We start from the raw sequence: 24,064 nt of genomic DNA, 5'->3' as shown, positions 1-24,064 counted from the left end.
GAAAGCATGTCACTATGAAATGGAGGTTTATTATGAAATAATTTTTATGCTACCAGTCATAATTTTCTTTTTATTTACATTTTGTTTACATTCTGTTGTCTTTAGGTTTTCTTGTGGTCCACTTGTGTAGAAACTCGCACACATTAAACATCACACACAATTTTCTGTGCACAGTGCGCAATGAAAACAACAAAATGTATATGGAATTCATTTCTTGAAATGTGTTGTGCAAAATACAAATAAAAATAAAATTTTGACTGTTAGCAGAAATTTTGTTTCATAAACAAACCCAATGCCGAATTTTTTGAACATATACGAAGTATTAAACATTGAACATTAGCTTATATCATTCAATCAAGAGGCTAATCTCTAACAAAACTGTATTATTTAATTTCTTTTGCTTTAATCAACAGTTCCTTGTCAATCTTAACTTTTTCATAAATTTCCTGGAAATTTTAACTGTAAGTTACACCTTATGCATGTCAGCTTGAACAAACTGTTATAGACACATGCTAGCCATGGATATTTCTTTTCCCATCTTTATAAATAAACAAACAGCCATTTACCTCACTTTGGAGGTGAATTAGACATTATTTCTCTGATGTTAATCATATTTGTACTACAAATAACTAATGCTGACTGTCATAACTGTCGTCAACTGTCTATAACATAATAATAACAATATTAACATAACATATTGTTGATATTCCAACCTGGAGTTTCCATTGCTTGATTCTACCTAATGGTTTATTTCCCATCCCACAACATAGTGATATTTGCCTTTGTTACTGTACTCTATAGCATTACTATTCACGGTGTCTATTCTTTCTCTTCTTTCCCGTGTTATTCACAGCCTTCCAAGCTGCACACACTTCTGATCGATCTTGTCCACACATGACACATGGCTATGCAATGGCACAGACTGTTGATGCAGCATCTAATGCCCCAAATTTTGCCCATTGATAATTATAATTATTCCTATTGATCCCACTTTTTTCTTCATCCTGGCAGATTTTAGTATTTTATTTTCCATACCTACCCACGCCACACAAACTTATGATCCTAAAGCTAACTGATCCCATTTCCCCTCTCTTCCCTTCTCCCAACACACGCATATTTTCATAATTCATCCATTCATTTTCTCCCACATTTCTGTACACATTTGTGTATATTTTCATGTAGTTTAACACATATTTCTTTTTTTATGTATTTGTGTATATTTTTATTTATCTGCTGTAACCTGCTACTAATGCATGTGAGTGTTAATTGCACTGAGTGTGGTGTTGTCACACATGTGTGCCTGAATTGACTGTCAACTATAACAACACAGGCCAGCTGCTTGAGGCCACATGTGGAGGCATCTACGCGTCGTGGTCTCTGCCACGCCATCTGCCAGTGACTCATGCATATATATGCATCAGCACTGACTGGCTCCTTTTATGTGCTTTCAGTTGTACCGTTCATATCAGTTGCCATGTGTGTTATTAGGTGGGGATCCACTAGAGGCTGATTTCTGTTATTTTTCAGAGGTTTATGAATAAAGCCATATGTAAAAATTCCTTTCTCTGAATCCCACCCCTTCCTTCACAATGATCCTCACCTTTTCAGATTCCACCAGTCACTGGCCCTCATAGACCTTGTACTGCAAAAAGACCTCTATCCATTACACTACCCATAGTATTCCCCCTCATTGACCCCTCATAGCAATACACACCCTATCTAGCTGACATTTACAATTTAATATATCCCCAAAAACTCCCTACCAACACACCACCAAAACACTTAGTCCCACAGAAGTTTCAGTCCTATCCAAAGACCTCACCTTTAGCCCTACACCCAAATTTAAGCACTTTGGACTTGTCAAAGAATTACTCTCTTTTTCCCAATCCCTGCAACAGAAACACTACTTTGCCACCAATCCCTCCAACCAAAGCCAACGTAATTCCAACATTGAACCCTGCTTCTCCCAGTTCATACCAGCATCCAAACATGATCCTCCCTCCCCCCACCTAACCACCCCCTGGTCACCATCCAGGAATTCCTTCCTCCAACTTGGCCTCATCATCCTTTCCCAGGTCCCTTCCTTACAACACCAAACTTTCAGCAGAAGGAACGACAGCCATACACAACCTGAAAATAAATACTGGTCCAATCATCCTACCTGCAGCCAAAGGTTCACTGTTATGAATCACAGTGACTACATGGCAAAAGGCCTCTCCTCCACCTGTAAACACTGCCAGAGTGATCCCACCCCCTTCCCAGCACCTCTCCACTGAATCCATTTCCCACTGCCCTCTAAGGCACCCTGCACACTCACCTTCTACATGTTCTCCAACATCCACAGACCCAACAACTGTAGCTGGTTATTGTGCCCCCACTGGAAGATTTTCGGCCCTCATTGACCAACACATCCAACCAATTACCCTGAATCTAGTCTCCTATATTGAAGATATTAACCACTTCCTTCACCAGCCTTCCAACCCCTTTAACCTCCGGAACCACTCCTTGTCACTATTGGTACTACTTCCCTGTACACCAACATCTCTCATGTCCATGATTTTACTGCTATTGAATGCCACCTTTCCCCATGTCCTTCAGACTCCAAACCAACTACCTCATTCCTCACACACCTAGTAACTCTATCCAATTAATAACTACTACTTCTTTGAAGTGATGGTATACAAAAGAAATCTGAGGCACAGCCATGGCATCCTCTAATGCCAGCCTATTTATGGGCCATCTAGAGGAGACCTTCCTAACCTCCCAAAATGACAAACCCCTAGACGGGTTGAGGTTCATAGATGATACCTTCATGATCTGGACTCAGGACCAAGATACCCATCCTCATTCCTTCACAACCTCAACACCTTCTCTCCCTTTGGTTTCACCTGGTCATCCTCAACCCAGCATGCCACCTACCTGGATGCTGATCTCCTCCACTCAGATGGCTCCATCTAGACCTCTGTCCACATAAGGAACTGGAACAGCTGAACAACATCCTATTCATGGCTTTGATCACTTATTATCATCATGCCCTGAAATGAGGGGCATCCTACCCAAGATCTACATCACCTCTCCAAAAGTGGTGTTCTGTCACTTACCCAACCTCCAAAACATCCTAGTCTATCCTTTTGCCACTTTCAATCCCAGTACCTTGCCACAGGGATCATATCCCTGTGGAAGACCCAGGTGCAAGATTTGCCCAATCCACCCACCAGCACTTCCTATTCCATATGCTTAGGCTTTCTACCTAACCAGAGGCTGGGCCACCTGTGAAGGCACCCATATCAAATACCAGCTCCACTGCAATCATTGCACAGTTTTTTATATTGGCGTGACTACCTGCCAGCTGTCCACCAGTATGAACAGTCACTGCCAAACTGTGGCCAAGAACTGAGCTCCCTGTGACACAACATCCAGCTGAACATAACATGCTTGATTTCAATGATTGCTTCACTACCTGAGCCATCTGGATCTTCTCCTCCACCACTAGCTTTTCTGAGCTATGCAAATGGGAATTGTCCTTACATTCTCCGCTCTAGAAATTATCCAGGCCTCAAGCTACAGTAATCAACTGTCCCCACACCCTCCACCCATCAGGTTCCACCTTCTCTGTCTTATCACCTCCTCTCTCATCTTGTTCCTTCACCCTCTTTGTTTGTCACCCTCTGCCAGTGCAACCACCCATCTTTCCCCTTCCCCGCACCTCTCCTTTTTCGAACCCACTCCCTCCCTGTCCCAAAGCCTCCCGACACTGTGCCTGTTGGCAGTCTAGTCCCTGCGTGCCCTGCCAGATAGTGTTCTTCTCTGCCCCTACGTGTACCTTGCTATTCCTTTCCCTTCCCCACCCCATCCGTTCTGCATGACAGTTGCATTCTGATCTGAGCTGCCTGTGATGTGTGTGTGTGTGTGTGTGTGTGTGTGTGTGTGTGTGTGTGTGTGTGTGTGTGTGTGTGTGTGTAATGTGTACTTGCTTATGTGAATGTTGTGTGTGTGTGTTTCTGAGCTCAGAAAGTGAGTTCATAACAATGTGGGTGATAAAGTTCTCATGTAATTTCAATCTGTACTTTGTTATATTCCCAGGCAAGTAGTGCATATTGAAACATATTTTTAAATGTTGCTGCATCTGGATTTTAATTAGTGACTTAGGATGTTAGGTGAAGTTGGTGCTTTCTCACAAAACACAAAACGAACAGCCCTTCATTATTACAGTGGTGCTTGGTAAGTTAATCTTTCTGCTTTACACCAGATTTAAAAAAAGAAGGGTTGACATAAGGAACTGTGTATTTAATTCAAGACCTCCAAGCATAAACACAGACATATAGTTTAATTACTCTTATGAAATTAGGATTTGAAAGAATGCTGCTTTTCATGGTAAATATTGCACCTTAATATTTCATTGTTGTTCTAATGAAATTTGCAATATATATTTAAGCCACACAAATCTTAAGCAATTTTCTGCAAATGAGCTAATATCAAACTAGATGCTTTTCTTAATAAAAGTAATTACTAAATTTCCACTAAGTGTAGCATAAAAGTAATTATTAAACTTACACTAAGTGTAGCAAAAATATATTTGCATGTGGTGAACTTTTATGTTGTCTGACACAAAATTTTAGACACACACACATGTGAGGATATGAGACTGTTATTCTCTTATGAAATATGCTGATAAGTTTTATGACTAAAAGGTACACAAATGACCCATAATGGAAACACAGGTGTTTGTAGTAAATCATGACTCAGTATTACAAAGTGTAATGCATGGTCACACTCAGATATTAATTGAACACACAACTGATGATCAGACAGGTAAATAATTTGTTGCTTACCCTCAGATCATATTCCTGGCCTGCTTGAAAATCACGTGATGAGTAGACAATACCAGTTTTGGGATGAATCTTGAATTTTCCTATACCACGACCAGATTTAATGCTGTACTGCAAGTCAGCATTTGGACCTTCATCTTCATCAAATCCCAACACCTGTGAAGTATTTCAATATCATACTGGGCAATTGGAAATTAAAATGACAGAATTTATACAACTTATACAACACTAATTATTTTGTAAATATTTTGACCATGTTACACATTCTAAAACTTTATTGATGTTGAAGTCATCTGAAGCTTTATTTAAGAGTTAGGAATGAGTTTTCTTTTTCAGAAGTTTAGAGCTGTGTTACAAAAATGTTACGAGCAGCACATTTTAATCTGGAGGTTTTAAATGTTACAGATTAAAACATAGAAACCAAGTGTGCTTTTGCCACAATATCACATCTTCCCAGTTACATATTTTTATTTTTGAAGTACAATTATGCAAAGCATTCTTTAAACACAACAGCTGCATGCAAATAAGACTTTTGCTTACTGACACATATGATACATGTTGTACAAAACCAAATGTCTCTGAGTATGTTACTGCATAAATATTCCACACAACTACATAATTGAACAACGTTGAGCATCAATTAATTTAACGGTATATATCTTCAGCATCAATTTAGTAATCAACGTTTTGATAAGAAATTTAAAATTCAATGGTTATATTGCACAATTCCCAAAATAAAATCTACATCCTTAGAGCAATACAAAGAACTACCAAATATCCTGGTTAATATTTCTAGTGCCATACAATAACTCATGAAGCACTGATAAGACAACCTCATAAGCAAGTTAGCTCAAAGCACTAAATACAATCCAGTATGACAAGCTACATACAAAAATCCAAACCAATATATAGAAAGCCACTTTTTCTGCATGCTTCACCAAACCACACACAGAAGGGCTAAAGCAGGTTTTCATAATTGATTCCAAACATTCACATGCACAATACATGCAAAGCAAACACACAGTACACACTTGCATTCCTTTCCTTACCCTCAGCATAGGCTCTCCCAAATAGATGTCGGAATCGTAAGTCTCCCAAGTTCCATTTTCAAGAAACGAATCAACTGCTACGTCCAACTCCTCAGTTTCATTCTGTGTGGATGTAAAGAGAATGATATGATGGTTTATGTCCATCCTTTAGTTTTATAAGGCAGCAGTCTAATTGCAAGAGAGCCACCTCCTTCATGTGTTTTATTTCAACAGGTATCTGAGTTTCAGATTAAGAGCATTGTAGCACGGTATGTATGTCAGCACTATTAAAGTGGTGACCTTTTTTCTTAACAATGGCAGTCACACACATTGTAAAATCACTGTTTGGAGCATGAGTAACTGCAATGTTTATAATGATAACAATGTTGGGAAATGACATGCATTACAACAAAAAACTGAAATCACTGGAGTTGCACCAAGAGAATGCCATACAGAGAACTAAATTTTAATAAACCGTCACCCTTGCTCTAGGTGAGAAATAGAAAAATTGTTTTTTTCTTTTTTAATATATAGCTAAATAGTCGTAGGAGCAAAGTATTTCATCGGAGTTAACTGAAAAATACAGATAAAAGCCTGTCATTTCCAGAAGCATACTGGTAAAACAAGCTGGTGTCCACAAAGATTACATAATGTGTCTCAGTGAGTAGCTTGAAGCAAACAGAAGAAACTATTTATAATTTACCACTTAAAGTTGAGAACAGTATGTCTCTAAGAATGTGCTTGAGGAGAATGGCTGGAATTTGTATTAAGATTGTAATATTACGGTGAACACTGATCCATGCTGTAGTATTTTGTGGAAGCAGCACTCTAAAGAGTGTGGCCAAGTAGTTCCTAAAAAGCACTAATGCCATACTGGTATCACATTTAGAAACTATGGAGATAATCATGACTAAAGATGAAAAATTTTATGAGTGTTTCCCCTTTCAATAAGCATGACATTTGAGGGAAGATGAATGTATTGTAATACAGGTTGTGAAAGTGCATCACATGTGTCATATGGAAACTATGATGTATCAAACAAGAGCTGTTACAGTTTTTAGTTTACTTTAAATATAGATAAGCATCCTGAAGTTCTTGACATCAATAATAAATAAAATATGGATTCATTATAATACCCCAAACTATAATAACAAAGTAAAGCAAAAAATTAAATGTATTCACCTTTGCTTGTATTTGACTGCCAAAAGTGCACAGAATGATACTTCAATATTTTTATTCAATTTCAAGTGGTAACTGATTGAGATAACAAATTGTATACATTTTAAAAATTCATTTTCATGAGGGGATGAATAAAAATTACTGTTCGTGCTAAAGAAATTGTGTTTTCTCCTAGAAAGCACCTTGCATCATTATGGAAATTAACAAGCAACACTGGGGCACCTTTCACATAATATTAGATATTTATATTATGGAATTTTGAGGTTGTTTCTCAAGTCCTATCTTTATCTGGCCAGCCTGACTGAGTTTTTCTTGGTTCCCCCAAATCACTTTGGGAATGTGTCAGAATGGCTCCATAAAACATAGATGCTGTCTGTAGTTTGTCTTTAATTATCTCAACACAATGTTAAACCTCAAGTAGTCTTTTTCTTCAACTTTTATTTTATTTTGCAGTAGTAAATGCAATGTTGATACACACCTCAAAAAGTATCAGTGGAATATCTTTGGAATATTGTGAAAGGTGATTTGAATAAAATTGAGCTATGTTGGGGCAGGGGTGGAGGCAGAGAGGGGAAAGAGTCATGTTCAGAAACTTAAGCACTTTTCACTGATCTTCATACTTAATGTGTATCCTGTATATACTTAATGTGTATCCTGTAGCGCAAAAATAAACAGCTTTGTGTTTAAAAGCATTTTATATTGACGATGAAATTTTTAAGTTTAGAAGCAACCGTGAAAAATTAGAACACATAATCTACAGAGTTAATATAACATAACTTCCAAATAAAGAATATTATACACTTTTCCTATCATGACTATTAGCAACATTCACCACACTGGAAATGTGCACCGAGCGAGGTGGCGCAGTGGTTGGACACTGGACTCGCATTCGGGAGGACGACGGTTCAATCCCGTCTCCAGCCATCCTGATTTAGGTTTTCCGTGATTTCCCTAAATCGTTTCAGGCAAATGCCGGGATGGTTCCTTTCAAAGGGCACGGCCGATTTCCTTCCCCATCCTTCCCTAACCCGAGCTAGCGCTCCGTCTCTAATGACCTCGTTGTCGACGGGACGTTAAACAACACTAACCTAACCTAACCTGGAAATGTGCAAAATATTCAATATATCACTCAATCACAAAAATCTCCATATATCATCATCACAACCATTAATGATCAATGAAAAACAAGTCATACATGAGGTGGTGGTTTGGTCTACAGTGCTAGACTCACATCATCATCATCTTGGACAGTTTCCAGCCTCTGGCTGGGTCTGTATGGAATATAAGCCTCTCCATCGTCTTCTGTCTTGCCACCATCACTCTGTCTTCACCTTGGTCCAGTCTTCTCCTTTCTTCTGGACACATTCCTCTACTCCTTTCAGCCATCTGTCTCTTGGTCTTCCTCTTGGTTTCTTTCCTTTCAGTTCCATCTCGTGTATCCCCCTGGGTATCCTCTTCCCCTCCATTCTCTTAACATGTCCATACCATCTCAGCCTTCTCTTCCTTTCATAACGCAGGTTTCTAATGCATGTGTCAGGATCGGGATATAGTTGACTGGTACACAACCTTTTTGATGATTTGGGGTACATACTTGCTCCATATCAGACTTCTGACACTCTTCCAAAATGCTTCTGCTTTTCTCCCCCGCTCATTTATCTCTCTGTCTTTTTCGCATCTTCCTGTATCAGGCTTCCTAGGTATTTGAAACTCTCCACTCTCCTCAATCGTTACCCACCAATCGTTATTCCAGTTGTTCCTCTCTCCTTCTTTCTAGCTGTGATAATCATCTCACTCTTACTTACACCAAATTTCATACCATATTCCTGTACTGTTCGTTCCCACACGTCCAACTGCTCTTGTACTCCCTCCTCCTTATTCCCCCAAATCATCAAATCATCTACAAACACCATAGCTTTCTTCTTGCTTTCACCAATTATTTGTGCTACTGTACTCATTGTATCATCTGTCACTACAATGAAGAGTAATGATGAAAGTGAACTTCCTTGCCTCAAGCCATTCTTCTGTTCAATCCAGGCTGATCTCTCTCCTCCCACTTTCACACAGCTCGCACTTCCATTGTACATTTCTCTTATCCTCCAAATAATTTGTTTTGCTACTCCTCTGTTCTCCAGGGCTTTCCACACATTGTTTCTACATACACTATCATACACTTTTTCAATGTCCAGGAAGGTCATTAGTAGATCTATTCCATATGCATAGTTCTGTTCCTGCAGTTGTCTTACAGCAAAATTAGTTCCACTGTGGACCTTTCTGCTCTGAAGCCATGTTGCTCTTCTCTCATTCTTCCTTCTAATTTTGCCCAAATTCATGTTTCCAAAAATTTTTCACAATGACTCATCAATGTTATAGCCAAATAGTTCTTGCACTCTTTTCTATTTCCCTTTTTAAATATTGGGACAACTATTCACTTCTTCCAGTCTTTTGGGACGGTCTTCTGTCTCCACACAATTTTCATTACTTGATATGGCCATTGTATCCCCACCTCTCCTGTTGCTCTCATCATCTCTACACTTAGCTCATCCCCCTGGTGACTGCCCTTCCTTCATCTTGCCCAATGCCTCTTCCACTTCTCCCCATGTAAGTCTTTTTCTATTTGCTGTTCCTCCTCTTTTTTTCTCCTCAGCTTGTTCCTCCTCATCCAGGTCTCCATTCGGGTTCAGGAGTTCTTCAAAATACTCCTTCCACATTTTCTCAATTTCCTCCTTATTCTCTACATCTTGCTCACTTTTGATCACCATTTGAGCATAATCTGTTGTACCATTCTTTTCTTACTTTTAATCATCCCATATAACACCTTTTTTGAACCTTCACTATCCTCCTCCATCATTCTGGTCCACTGTTCCATCCACTTGCTTCTTTCTTTCTTGCCTTATACTCTTCTCTTGTCTCTGAATACCCTAAATGCCCAATTCTTCTTCTGTACTATATCCTTTGTTTTATCATTCCATCTCTTTTGGTTGCTTGTCCTCCCACATATTGCTTTCCACTGCACTTACTACTGTTCCCTTGAATCTACCCCATTCCTCTTCTACCGTTTTTGGTTGATCCTTTGGGATGCTTTCCTTTATGACTTGTAGGTACAATTCTGGAATAAGTTCACCAACAATTATAAAGACAGTAACAAATGTAATGGACACATCAAAAAAAAAAAAAGGGGGAAACTATTTGTGTTTAGGTCACCCAGCTCATCAGAATGACAATTTTTAAGAAGAATAACGATCATGTAAAGCTGAATTATTTTTGTTCATTACAAGTACAAACACACACACACACACACACACACACACCTACCTGCGCGCGCGCGCAACCTCATGAGTAACTAAATTTGAGAAGGTTGCCAACTGGAGTGAAAGTACTTCTGTTATCACAGCAAATACGCATTCACTGTATCACTTGACTGGGATGTTAGCCTTGTGCTGGATGTAGCGTGACTGTCAAGTGGAAGATGGGCAATACACATGGTAACAGTGGATTTCATCACAACTACAACTTTTGGTTCCAAATACATGGGACAGACACTATTTAATCTTTAAGGTCATCTGAGCAATGAGAGTTTCACATGCCACCAACTGTACCATGAGGATCTTGACACAATGAAATCTGTGTCTGTCATCCTATCATTCATTCACTATGTTCTGTAGATCCCACCAAGATGAAGAACCTTCAGGGATGTGTAATTAGTCAATGTACACATTAATAAAAGAAAGAAATTCATAGACATTTAATCTGTATGCTTTATTTACAATAATCTATCACTATAATGCTGGATGTTATTCACGCATAGGCCCAACTACTATGGGCAACAATTTGCTGTTAACAAGGGTTATGGTACAACTGACTACTGCAGATTATAACAGAAGGCAGATGGGCCACAGTGTAGCACACATTTTTCCATTTCAGTTATGAACAACAACAACTGTCTGCAGCCATACTATCCAGAATAATCACCACATCATTGAGTTCAAAAGCCACCATCTCATATGTGGTCCGTGTCTCTACCACAAGTGCTCATGAGTTCATGTAAAGTAGTATAAACACCCTTTAGTTACAACTTCATCAGATTACTATTAGTGTCAGGTTGTTGATGATGCAGCATGAAGACTGTGTAAAGACTAACTGCTTTTCATTGTCGTCACACATTCATTCGTTATATCCACTTAAAAGATATTATTTCTGATAGGCTTTGTGGAACACAAAATGTGAGGTAGCATGTATGAACACATTTTCCATGGTTTTCAAGCAGCTGTTAAAGAACCAAATACCCTCAAGTTAGCAATATTCTGTCACCAGAAGTGGAAGACGGTGTTCTACAATGAGGTATAAAATTAGAAAGGAACATCAGTTAACATATGATAAGAAAATAAAGAAGGTGCATGAAACATGTGGCCTGAAGTATGTAAAAAAATATAATGATGTATGCAATGGGGAAATGAATAAAGCTAATCAGAGAGGGATTTTTTAAAAAAGTTGCTAGTTTAAATAAAGTACATGATATAAAAATATAAGAAAGTGGATAAGGAATATGGAATTGCCTTCCTTTACTTCATGTATGCATAATTTTCTTCATAATTGGCCCATGTCTTATAAATAGGCACTCTTTTGACATTTTTTCTCCATACAGTCCACTTTCCCACTTGTTCAGTGATAATACTTTTCATGGGTTTTCTTTTCAACATTTTTACTGGTTATTTTAATGGAAATTCCTGGAAAGCAGATCGATGCATGGAGCACAGTAAAACATAACAGAAAATAGTATTCATACTAGCTTTCAAGTGCTAGCTACAATGCACATTCACACATAGGCTAATCATACATTTAGTTGCAGTGTGGTTTTGTGTTTCAATGTGCGTACTACTGCTGTAAAAAGAGCTAGCACTCAAAAGCTAGTGTAAATGCTGCTTTCTGTTATGTGTTACAGCACTCCTCACTTCAATCCACTACAGGTAATTGGTTGCCTTTCCATTATTTATGTATTACTGTCCCTCTTTTTAAAATCTATCTTATGTGGTATGGTATTGTCCCATACAATTAAATCCCTTATAGGGTCTTCAGGCTAATTCTACAGTGCAAAAAGCAAAAACAAAAGACTTTACCATAACAGTCTGTCATACTATTTACCAAGTGATTAGTGGAATCCAATGGTTGTGGGATGAAGTCACACAATCTTTAAAGTTGATTCTCTCTTGCTCCATAGTATATGTTATATGACATATTCATGAAAGGAAGAACCATTAAGCATTTAACATTCTACTGATGATGATGCCAGTAGAGACAGGGCACAAGTCACATCAGGGAAATAATGGGGAATGAAAGCATCCATATACAGGGTGAGTTGAAAAGGTCTTTACAACTTTGAAATGACATAGAAATGTACTATTAAGATAACTTACAGGATCAATAGATGTTTCATTTTGTAGCAAAAAAACTTCCTCTAGGTTCACACAAAAGTGTCAAGTGTCTTTTTGATTTGATGTGTCTAACATTTATAATGCGGCAAACATCCCACAGCAAGCAGTTTCTTCCTACACTTGGCGCAGCAAATTGGGTGTAACTTATGCAATAGCAGCATAGTTTTGATTTTTCTGGTTGGTTAAATTGTTTGGCAGGGGAGGAACATAAATGTGGTATTTAACGAAACCAGAGAGAAAAATCCAGTGGTGTAAAATCTGGGGAGCAAGATGGCCATGTGACTAGTCCTTCACGGCAAATTTGCTGACCTGGGAAGCAATTGTTAAGGAAATATTGAACTTCCCTGATTAAATGAGGCAGTGTGCCATCTTGTTGGTAGTAAACCATCCCATTTCAGTTGTCATCATTGATCAGTGGAATTAAAAAGTTTTGAGCATATCCAGATAAACAATACCAGTCAAAGAAGCCATTATAACTGTTCACTACACTGGCATTCCTGATGGCAGAGGGGGGGGGGGTTACTGGTGAATTATGCGAATCTAACTTGAGGTTACTTGCCACAAAACAACAGATCTACCAATTCCGTAAGCTGTATCAATAAGTTTGTTTATCATTCCAAAGTTATAAAGTCCTTTATGATTCACCCTGTACTTTTATAAGGAATTATCCCAGTATATCCCATAAGTGATTTAGAGCAACCAAGAAAAACTTAACTCTAGATGGCCGAACACAGATTTGAATTGCCATCCTATTGAGTCTGACCACTACACAACCTTGCTCAGCATACATTTACAAACTTATTCTGGAAGCAGACACAAACACTTTGTCCTGCATGCATTAAATGGGCATGCCAGATCTTTCTCTGTATAACTAACTCATGCCACACAAGTATATAAAAGACACTGCACTCACTGTGCTTTGATTCATACAAGATGTTTAAAACATGGATGGAATGTAATGGTCAGAATTATAGTAAATCTATGAATGAAGTTTTTAAGATCAAATACAAACTTATCAGAGAAGAGAGGCCAGAGGAGGAACTTGCTAAGAGTATGTACAAAATGGAAATAAAGCTTAAGACAATGACCGAAATGAACAAGCAAAATGGTTGGTATATATATGAAGATAGTAACTGTTCTCGAAAGAACAGATACCATTGATGACCGTACAGCTTCTCTAGACTAAATGATAATTAATTGAAACCCTCAGAGGCTCAGATGGATAGAGCATCTGCCTTGTAAGCAGGAGATCCTGGGTTTGTGTCCCGGTCGGGGCACACATTTTCAGCTGCCCTCATCGAGGTATATCAACAACACCTGTTGGTAGCTGAGGGTTTCAATTAATTATCAAAATGGTTGGTGCTTACAAAAATTGAAATTTTTACAGTTGTTGCAAGTATCAAGAAGTTAAAAAAAAAACATTTACAATAAGTTACTTTTCATCACCTGACAGCCTGAAATAAAATTTCATGAAACTGTTATGCATCTTCATTTGTCTGTAGTTGTTGTATCTATGCATTATCTGCATAAAGCTGTCTAAACTATCTCAGTTTTTAATAATGTGTTACAGTTCTATCTTCAAATGGCTGTGATGTCTGACAAAATCCACAAACACACAATGAGGCAGCATTTCTATAATGAATTTTTTTTAAATACAGATAGTTAGATTGCACTGGGATTGATGACTTACAAGTCATTCATTATGTGATATGTACAAGTAAATGGAGTAAGCTTACAGCTTATTTGGAGAAAACAAGAATTCAACATGTGATTAATATTGTACAGAAAGGTATGAGAAAACTGAAGACATGAATAGATCAAAACACTAGTGACTTGCAAGTCATAAAAGAATACTTTTAAAATGTAAGTCAGCAAACAATAGTACAGACAATATTCAGAAAATAACAGATGGAAAATAAAATGTGATGTCACTTAATTTCTACTCCTTTATGTGTAATTCAGAATACTCAAGCTACTCTTGTTGATTTATCATATACCATAAGTTTCATATTATCCTTTTTTCCCTAAGCCACACAAGGAATTCTAATCCTCCTGTTTATTTCTTCTTCCTCCAACAAGCCTGCTTTATTTTAACTACCTTCTTTAGCTACTATGCTGCTAATCTTTCAAGATTTTTTCTTCTTATGAACAAGAGACTGTCTTCACCCTTGACAACAAGCTGGAAACAAGCATTATCCTCTGATTTATTCTTTTATGTTTAACTCCTTTCACAAGCATTTTTCTTTTCTTGTAAGCCTTATTCCAGCTCTTCACACCTTTAATAACAAGAGCAAAATATTTTGATTTGTGTCCGTCTGTAAAAATGCTAACACAACAGAAGAATCATTTAAAAGCTTTTGAAAAGAGGAATATGTATGAGTTAATATTAGGTTGACACATGAATTGAACCAATGCATTTGATCTGCACATATGGACTCCATTTAACAGAACACGACTAGCTGTGCTGTAAATGGCCCCTCTCCATGCGGATCTAATTTAATAACCAGCTGAAGAATATATAAATGTTTCACCTATACATTTATTTTCTAGTATGCAAATAGTGCATGAAACACTCTTTGCTGCCTAACAATCCCATGGCACAAACAGAAGAAGGTGTTACTGGTTATGTGGAAACCTATAATATGAAATTTAAATAATTATTATCTTTCTGTCTTCTCCTGTGCTTGTTCTTATAAGAAACTAAGTTGCTGACTCTCATTATTAAGCTCGGTTCCAACAAAGCATGCAACTGGAAAGGAGTGCCACACTTCCATATTAACTTTCATAAATTTGTGGACAAGACCCAGCCAGTCATCTTCCTTAGTACACAATGTCTGCAATATCTATAAAGATGTGACTCAGTTAATCATGGAAAGCTGACTACGAACGAGCTCCTGATACAAAATAGTGTTATAGCCAGTTTAGTTTTTGCGGCTATTTTAACACAGAGAAGGAATAAAGTGATGTGAGCCAAATAATAATGGAAGAATGTGGGTTAGGAAATGGATTCTGAGTAGGACCTTGTAATTTAATTGACATGATACTCACTAATAGGTACCCAGATGATTTTAAATTTGCTACAAGTGCCTGAAGATCCATTTGATTACTTTCTAGAAGACATTTCCCCATTGATTTTCAAATCAGATACTAATATGAAATGAGCAGTAAGTCCAAAGAGGGCATTCTCTGAAGAGTCTGAATTTTTTTTATTTTCATACATATAAGAGGGCTTGCTGAAAAGTATTTTTTTATGTGAAGACTCTTAAAGCTTTTAAATAAAATATACATTATTAACATTCTACAACTTTATTCTTCATGTCTACATATTTGCAGATCTTTGTGGCTAGAGGGCTCTGAATTGCAGTATGTAACATGGCAGCGAGTAACGTTAACTGTCAGTGCGTGAGAAGCACCATGCCGTAACTGAGTTTCAAATTTGAAGAGTTTTCCCATGCTTGCAGCACCCTCCCCTTGAGCATGACAATGCCAGACTACACACGAGTGCTGCAACATCTGCAACAATCCAGTGCCTTGGGTGCACTGTCACCAATCATCCTCCATACAGACTGGCCCCATCCTTTTTTCACCCATTTCTGAAAGTTAGAGAACATTTTCGAGGACTTCACTTTGATAGTAATCAAGAGGTGCAAACACAGGCGAGGCTGTGGTTTCATTAACAAAGTCAAACATTCTACAGTGACAGCATGAACAAACTGGTCTCTCATTGCGTGGGTAACTATGTTGAGAAATAAATATGTAGACGTGAAGAATAAAGATGTAGAATGTTGATAAAGTTTGTTTTATTCAAAAAGCTTTGTGAGATTTCACATGAAAAGTCAGAGGCATTACTTTTCACCACACCCTCGTGTAAATTCATACACTACACTTGCTAAGCTATCCAGAAACCACTTAAACATTCATATATACATACAAACCTTTTTACACCCACTGAATTTGATTGTGTGGATTGTTGCTTAGCAAATGGCGAATGGAACAATTCATATGGTGGGACCAGAGACTTTTGGAATGTATATATCAACAGTGACAGATTCTGATTGTTTGTAATCAGGTATATTCTTCAACTCATGAAAACAGCTATTCCTAAAGTTTTTACATTTTGAAACTTCTGACATCTCTGTCTCTGTAACAGTTCCTGCTTGCATCATACAACTCTGGTTGACCTCCTCACAATTTCATAAACTGCAGAGAAAAAATCAAACATGTCTGACATTAAGACATGAGCCCTCATGCCTGCAGGTAATGTCATAATATTTACCACAGCACTTTGTTCACATGAGCTGTACTCCATGAAAATGTGGTTCTTCCTAACATGTCACACTCCTCGTAAATGTATCTTTCTATGGGGATTTCATTCTATGGATCCAAATGTCTGAAATATTTGCATATAAGTTCACAACTTCAAAGCAAGTATCAATTAGTTGGGTGTAGCATTAATTGTTTGTGAATCTCAAAATGGTGAGTGAAAAAAACATAATTGTGTTAAGACTGAATAGCACACTTTCTAAGAAAATCTTTCAAGAAAAGGACTTTTCTGTTATTTCAGTGTTTTTTCCTTAAATATACAAAATTAATTTTTGGAGGTGCACTATAAATCCAATTATTTTTAACTAGCCTTCAAACTTCCATCTTCTTAACCACAGATGAGGCAACACGGAACAGAAGTTACATGTGAAGTTGTATTTTAAGTCCATTTACCATTTATCTCTGGCTTGGCAGTATCATTTCTAGGTTCTAAGATTATCAAATTTCATCTGCTGCTAGCATTTCATTATCGATTTACTCTGTGTTGTTTGTCTCTCTCTGGACTTCGGTAACAGGTGACTTTATTAATCAATTCCTTGCTAGTCTAATTTCTTTGACTCTTTCACTACTCTTCTGATTAAAAAAATCTTCTCTTCTTCTTCTTCTTCAGATATTTGACATTCACTGCTGGATAAAAGCCTCCTCTAGAGTTTTCCATTCTCCAGCTATGAGCATTCATGTTGCTCCTGGACATCTAATGTCACTTACCCATCATAATCTCAGCCTTTACTTATCTCTTGGAATCCAGGAAAGAACTTGGAAGAAACAATGGAAGCTCATTTCTGAAAAATCTATTAGTTTCCAAAAACGATTCCATGTGTGTATTTCTCTTACACCTTGAAATGTGTTTCATTCTACTGCAGTTACTCTCCGATCCCAGTCAATGCTGTCCCCTTAACAGTATTATGGTGGTCCATGAGCTACCCATGACTAAATCCTGTAACAACTGTTTCCACTTCAGCCTCCTCCTTGCGGCATACAGACAACTATGTGCACTATGTTCTTAACTTCACCAGAGGGATAGCCACTTCTGAAACCAATCACACTATACATATATATCAACTCTGGTGAAGGTACAGGAACCTTGGTGCTTGTTTATATTTGATAGTGTAATCCAGTATAAGCATTCTTTTACTCTGTAGGCATCCTTTTATGCACTAAGCCCCCCCCCCCCCCTCCAAATACTTACAAAATATACAGAGTGCATCAAAATATTTATACGCACTTTGAACTGTCACAGAAAATTTATTTTCCATTATACAGGATTCAGCTTCTGGGAGAAAGTAATGTTATACTTGTTCAACAGGTGGCAGCAGAACCATCACTCTTGCTACTCAAACTACAGCCCACTTCACCCAGGATGGCACTTACGTGCATAGAGGTCGAGTGGAAAGGAAGTGGGGAGAGGGGATGGGTGAGAAATGCATATGGAGGTAGTGGAGAGCGAGCAAACGAAGTCCACACTGCCGAACTGCAACTGCTGTTGACAACAGTCGGGCTCGTTTGCCTACGGTACACTGCATTATTTGTTCAAATCTATGAGGGGAGTAATTAATATTAAAACTAATTTCGATCAACTATAATGAGAGAAATATTAATTCACATTGTGTCTACTGCTCCATTCAGATCTATGAGGGGAGTAATACGAGGGCTATACACAAAGTACATTACGTTTTCATTTGTGTCCGTTAGGGGCGGGGCTAGCGTGGCCATCTTGGTGTCATGGCATTCCGCCGCTCAGTTGGCATCCTGTGGAGCAAGTGAGAGGTTCGTGCTGTACTCTGCTGAGTTACTGTGACAGTTGGAAATGTCAGCGTTAATTGAAAATGCCGCGAAGTGTGAAGTGCATGCTGTAATAAGGTTTCTGACTGCAAAAATCTGTACACCAATAGAAATCTATCGGCAGCTTTGTGAAGTGTATCGGTACAACATAATCACTGAAGGTGGAGTGTGTCAATGGGCCATAAAATTTAAAAATGGCCAAACTAACGTTCACGACGAAGAGCAAAGTGGAAGACCCAGCATAGTGACTGCCGAACTTGTCGAAAAAGTCGATGCCATAGTCCGTGAAAACCGTAATTTCACAGTAACGGAACTCTCTATGAGTTTTCCACAAATTTCACGAAGTTTGTTGCACGAAATCATTACCGAAAAGCTTGGTTACCACAAGTTTTGTGCAAGATGGATACCAAAAATCTTGACAGAGATTCACAAAAATCAGCGAATGGCTGCAGCGTTAACATTTTTGGATGCTTACGAGAAAGATGGCGACTCATTACTCGATCACATCGTTACTGGTGACGGAACATGGGTTAAGCATGTGAACTGTGAGATAAAATTGCAGTCAATGCAGTGGGGGCACACAAATTCCCCCCAAAAACCCAAGAAATGCATGCAGACAATTCCGGCAAGGAAGGTGATGGCGGCTGTCTTTTGCGACAGAAAAGGTGTGATTTTTGTGGATTTCCTGGAAAGAGGCACTACAATAAACTCTCAAAGGTATCGCCAAACTCTGCACATTTGTTGAACATTATAACCTACATAATTAAAAAAACAGCGATACAGATGGCCGTACCGTAGGTGCAACCACAACGGAGGGGTATCTGTGAGAGGCCAGACAAACGTGTGGTTCCTGAAGAGGGGCAGCAGCCTTTTCAGTAGTTGCAGGGGCAACAGTCTGGATGATTGACTGATCTGGCCTTGTAACATTAACCAAAACGGCTTTGCTGTGCTGGTACTGCGAACGGCTGAAAGCAAGGGGAAACTACAGCCGTAATTTTTCCCGAGGACATGCAGCTTTACTGTATGATTAAATGATGATGGCGTCCTCTTGGGTAAAATATTCTGGAGGTAAAATAGTCCCCCATTCGGATCTCCGGGCGGGGAGTACTCAAGAGGACGTCATTATCAGGAGAAAGAAAACTGGCGTTCTACGGATTGGAGCGTGGAATGTCAGATCCCTTAATCGGGCAGGTAGGTTAGAAAATTTAAAAAGGGAAATGGATAGGTTAAAGTTAGATATAGTGGGAATTAGTGAAGTTCGGTGGCAGGAGGAACAAGACTTTTGGTCAGGTGATTACAGGGTTATAAATACAAAATCAAATAGGGGTAATGCAGGAGTAGCTTTAATAGTGAATAAAAAAATAGGAGTGCGGGTAAGCTACTACAAACAGCATAGTGAACGCATTATTGTGGCCAAGATAGACACAAAGCCAATGCCTACTACAGTAGTACAAGTTTATATACCAACTAGCTCTGCAGATGATGAAGAAATAGATGAAATGTATGACGAGATAAAAGAAATTATTTAGGTAGTGAAGGGAGACGAAAACTTAATAGTCATGGGTGACTGGAATTCGTCAGTAGGAAAAGGGAGAGAAGGAAACATAGTAGGTGAATATGGATTGGGGGGAAGAAATAAAAGAGGAAGCCGCCTTGTAGAATTTTGCACAGAGCATAACTTAATCATAAAAGAGGGTTGTATACCTGGAAGAATCCTGGAGATACTAAAAGGTATCAGATAGATTATATAATGGTAAGACAGAGATTTAGGAACCAGGTTTTAAATTGTAAGACAGTTCCAGGGGCAGATGTGGATTCTGACCACAATCTATTGGTTATGAACTGCAGATTGAAACTGAAGAAACTGCAAAAAGGTGGGAATTTAAGGAGATGGGACCTGGATAAACTGAAAGAACCAGAGGTTGTAGAGAGTTTCAGGGAGAGCATACGGGAACAATTGACAGGAATGGGGGAAAGAAATACAGTAGAAGAAGAATGGGTAGTTCTGAGGGATGAAGTAGTGAAGGCAGCAGACGATCAAGTAGGTAAAAAGACGAGGGCTAGTAGAAATCCTTGGGTAACAGAAGAAATATTGAATTTAATTGATGAAAGGAGAAAATATAAAAATGCAGTAAATGAAGCAGGCAAAAAGGAATACAAACGTCTCAAAAATGAGATCGACAGGAAGTGCAAAATGGCTAAGCAGGGATGGCTAGAGGACAAATGTAAGGATGTAGAGGCTTATCTCACTAGGGGTAAGAGAGATACTGCCTACAGGAAAATTAAAGATACCTTTGCAGATAAGAGAACCACTTGTATGAACATCAAAGGCTCAGACGGGAACCCAGATCTAAGCAAAGAAGGGAAAGCAGAAAGGTGGAAGGAGTATATAGAGGGTCTATACAAGGGCGATGTACTTGAGGACAATATTATGGAAGTGGAAGAGGATGAAGATGAAATGGGAGATACGATACTGCGTGAAGAGTTTGACAGAGTACTGAAAGTCCTGAGTCGAAACAAGGCCCCCGGAGTAGACAACATTCCATTGGAACTACTGACGGCCTTGGGAGAGCCAGTCCTGACAAAACTATACCATCTGGTGAGCAAGATGTATGAAACAGGCGAAATACCCTCAGACTTCAAGAAGAATATAATAATTCCAATCCCAAAGAAAGCAGGTGTTGACAGATGTGAAAATTACCGAACATTCAGTTTAATAAACCATAGTGGCAAAATACTAACAAGAATTCTTTACAGACGAATGGAAAAACTAGTAGAAGCCGACATCGGGGAAGATGAGTTTGGATTCCGTAGAAATACTGGAACACGTGAGGCAATACTGACCTTACGACTTACCTTAGAAGAAAGATTAAGGAAAGGCAAACCTACGTTTCAGCATTTGTAGACTTAGGGAAAGCTTTTGACAAAGTTAACTGGAATACTCTCTGTCAAATTCTGAAGGTGGCAGGGGTAAACTACAGGGAGCGAAAGGCTATTTACAATTTGTACAGAAACCAGATGGCAGTTATAAGAGTCGAGGGGCATGAAAGGGAAGCAGTGGTTGGGAAAGGAGTGAGACAGGGTTGCAGCCTGTCCCCGATATTATATTGAGCAAGCAGTAAAGGAAACAAAAGAAAAATTCGGAGTAGGTATTAAAATTCATGGAGAAGAAGTAAAAACTTTGAGGTTCGCCGATGACATTGTAATTCTGTCAGCGACAGCAAAGGACTTGGAAGAGCAGTTGAACGGAATGGACAGTGTCTTGAAAGGAGGATATAAGATGAACATCAACAAAAGCAAAACAAGGATAATGGAATGTAGTCAAATTAAATCGGGTGATGCTGAGGGAATTAGATTAGGAAATGAGACACTTAAAGTAGTAAAGGAATTTTGCTACTTAGGGAGTAAAATAACTGATGATGGTCGAAGTAGAGAGGATATAAAATGTAGACTGGCAATGGCAAGGAAATCGTTTCTGAAGAAGAGAAATTTGTTAACATCGAGTATAGAATTAAGTGTCAGGAAGTCGTTTCTGAAAATATTTGTATGGAGCGTAGCCATGTATGGAAGTGAAACATGGACGATAACTAGTTTGGACAAGAAGAGAATAGAAGCTTTCGAAATGTGGTGCTACAGAAGAATGCTGAAGATAAGGTGGGTAGATCACGTAACTAATGAGGAGGTATTGAATAGGATTGGGGAGAAGAGAAGTTTGTGGCACAACTTGACTAGAAGAAGGGATCGGTTGGTAGGACATGTTTTGAGGCATCAAGGGATCACAAATTTAGCATTGGAGGGCAGCGTGGAGGGTAAAAATCGTAGAGGGAGACCAAGAGATGAATGCACTAAGCAGATTCAGAAGGATGTAGGTTGCAGTAGGTACTGGGAGATGAAGAAGCTTGCACAGGATAGAGTAGCATGGAGAGCTGCATCAAACCAGTCTCAGGACTGAAGACCACCACAACAACAACAACAACAATTAAAAAGATATGAAGTCCTAATTAAAAGGGCTATGAAGTTCTCATTATTATGTATGCAACTGACATGTTGACAAACACGTTTTTAGACCATGAGTCTTTAAAGCTAAAAACTGTTATTACTTTGTTCCAAAGTCTCCATCATAACACATTGTTACTTCTATCTGAGTCCGTTTCCGAACAATCTGATTGTAAATTTACAATGATAGGTTCAAGGCTTATATCCACCATCACTTCCCTGTTAAGGCCTTCATTCTAAAGCTTCAGGCTACAGATGAGATGTTGTCTGTTGCCTCATGCACAAGTGATATCATTTTGAATATTTTTTATTTTTTTTCCTCCACCCACACAGCCTTAAAACTCTTTGCCCAAATTAATTTCATGGGGGCACACTAAGTGACACAAGTGTAAATAAAAAACTGTGAGACCCCATTCACGAGCAAGGAAGTCAACTTGGTACATTCTGTCACGTGACTTGTATAAATTAACGAGCTGCAGATCGGCACCAGTCTCGACTATACTGTGCTTCGTATTTTTATTTTTAAGCTGGGGAAAAATATCCGCTTTTCTGGTGTTTGTACTTCATGTTTTCTCTGTAACAGTTAATTGTAACTGGCAATACCAACTTCGAAGCAAAGTATGACCAGAATTGTGAATCACATCACAAAACTGACAGCGTTCATTTGAAAATGGTAGTCACTGCTGTTTTTCTTACACATAAATACAAGTTTATTCTCAGAAGCAAAACCAGAAGAAGAGTCAGCATGCAGAATAATTATCTATGAGAACTTTGAAACCGCCAGTACCATCACTCATTTTCCAGCAGATCTTCCTGGAATGATTCTTACTGAACCATGTTTCATCAAGGTAATACACTCTTGAACTACCTTCTTCTCCTGTATCATGAATCTTTATATTGGATGTAGTTCATGCTGCACCAATGCCACTTCTTTGAAAAAAAACTCTCTTCTTAACATATCTGGAACCAATGTCTTTTAAAATTCTTTACATTGACGAATCGCTTAGCATTGAAGCCAGCATAACTGTAACATGTTTTTGTGGTGTTGGGCCTTAATAATTCACATGGAGCAATTTAAAACATCGTTGTTAAAACTATCCATTTATGTTACAGGTTTCTTATGATTTCGAAGCTTTCCAGGCGACACGAAACCAACTTTTTCTACACTTCCTATAGCTCTGACACTTTTGTTTATAGTTCTCTTGCCGGCACAACATGGTTCTGGAGTCCATTCTTGTGTTTTCATATGTCAACAGTAGGAGATCTGCTTTAAAATTCACATTTGAAAAAGTTACAAATGCGGTAAATAATCCCCCTCGCCTGCTTGTGATGCACTTCACATTTATGACCATCACCTGTATCTTTTTTAATTGCACTTAAACATTTATGGGTACACATTCACAGCTATACTACTGAAAAAAAAAAGAAAAAAAGAAAGAAAAACGGCAACAGTGCAGCATGTACAAGCAACAGTCTTGCTCTCTAGCTGTACCTCTCT

At 38.5% G+C, this 24,064-nt stretch overlaps 1 protein-coding gene across 1 annotated transcript in view; it reads right to left on the bottom strand.

Annotated features, from left to right (window-relative positions):
- LOC126412870 (fat-like cadherin-related tumor suppressor homolog) overlaps positions 1-24,064 on the bottom strand; it is an 894,730-nt gene that overhangs the window by 145,715 nt on the left and 724,951 nt on the right. Inside the window, exons 7-8 of the mRNA XM_050082746.1 lie at positions 5,879-5,980; positions 4,833-4,985 (exon numbers count right to left, since the gene is read on the bottom strand). Of these exons, the coding sequence (XP_049938703.1) occupies positions 4,833-4,985; positions 5,879-5,980 (255 nt within the window). The remainder of the gene's footprint in view (positions 1-4,832; positions 4,986-5,878; positions 5,981-24,064) is intronic.

The sequence above is a fragment of the Schistocerca serialis genome, chromosome 7 (genome assembly GCF_023864345.2).
Source record: "Schistocerca serialis cubense isolate TAMUIC-IGC-003099 chromosome 7, iqSchSeri2.2, whole genome shotgun sequence".
Classification (NCBI taxonomy): domain Eukaryota; kingdom Metazoa; phylum Arthropoda; class Insecta; order Orthoptera; family Acrididae; genus Schistocerca; species Schistocerca serialis.
Note: the sequence above shows the minus strand (reverse complement) of the source record. Positions and strands in the feature narration are given on the sequence as shown.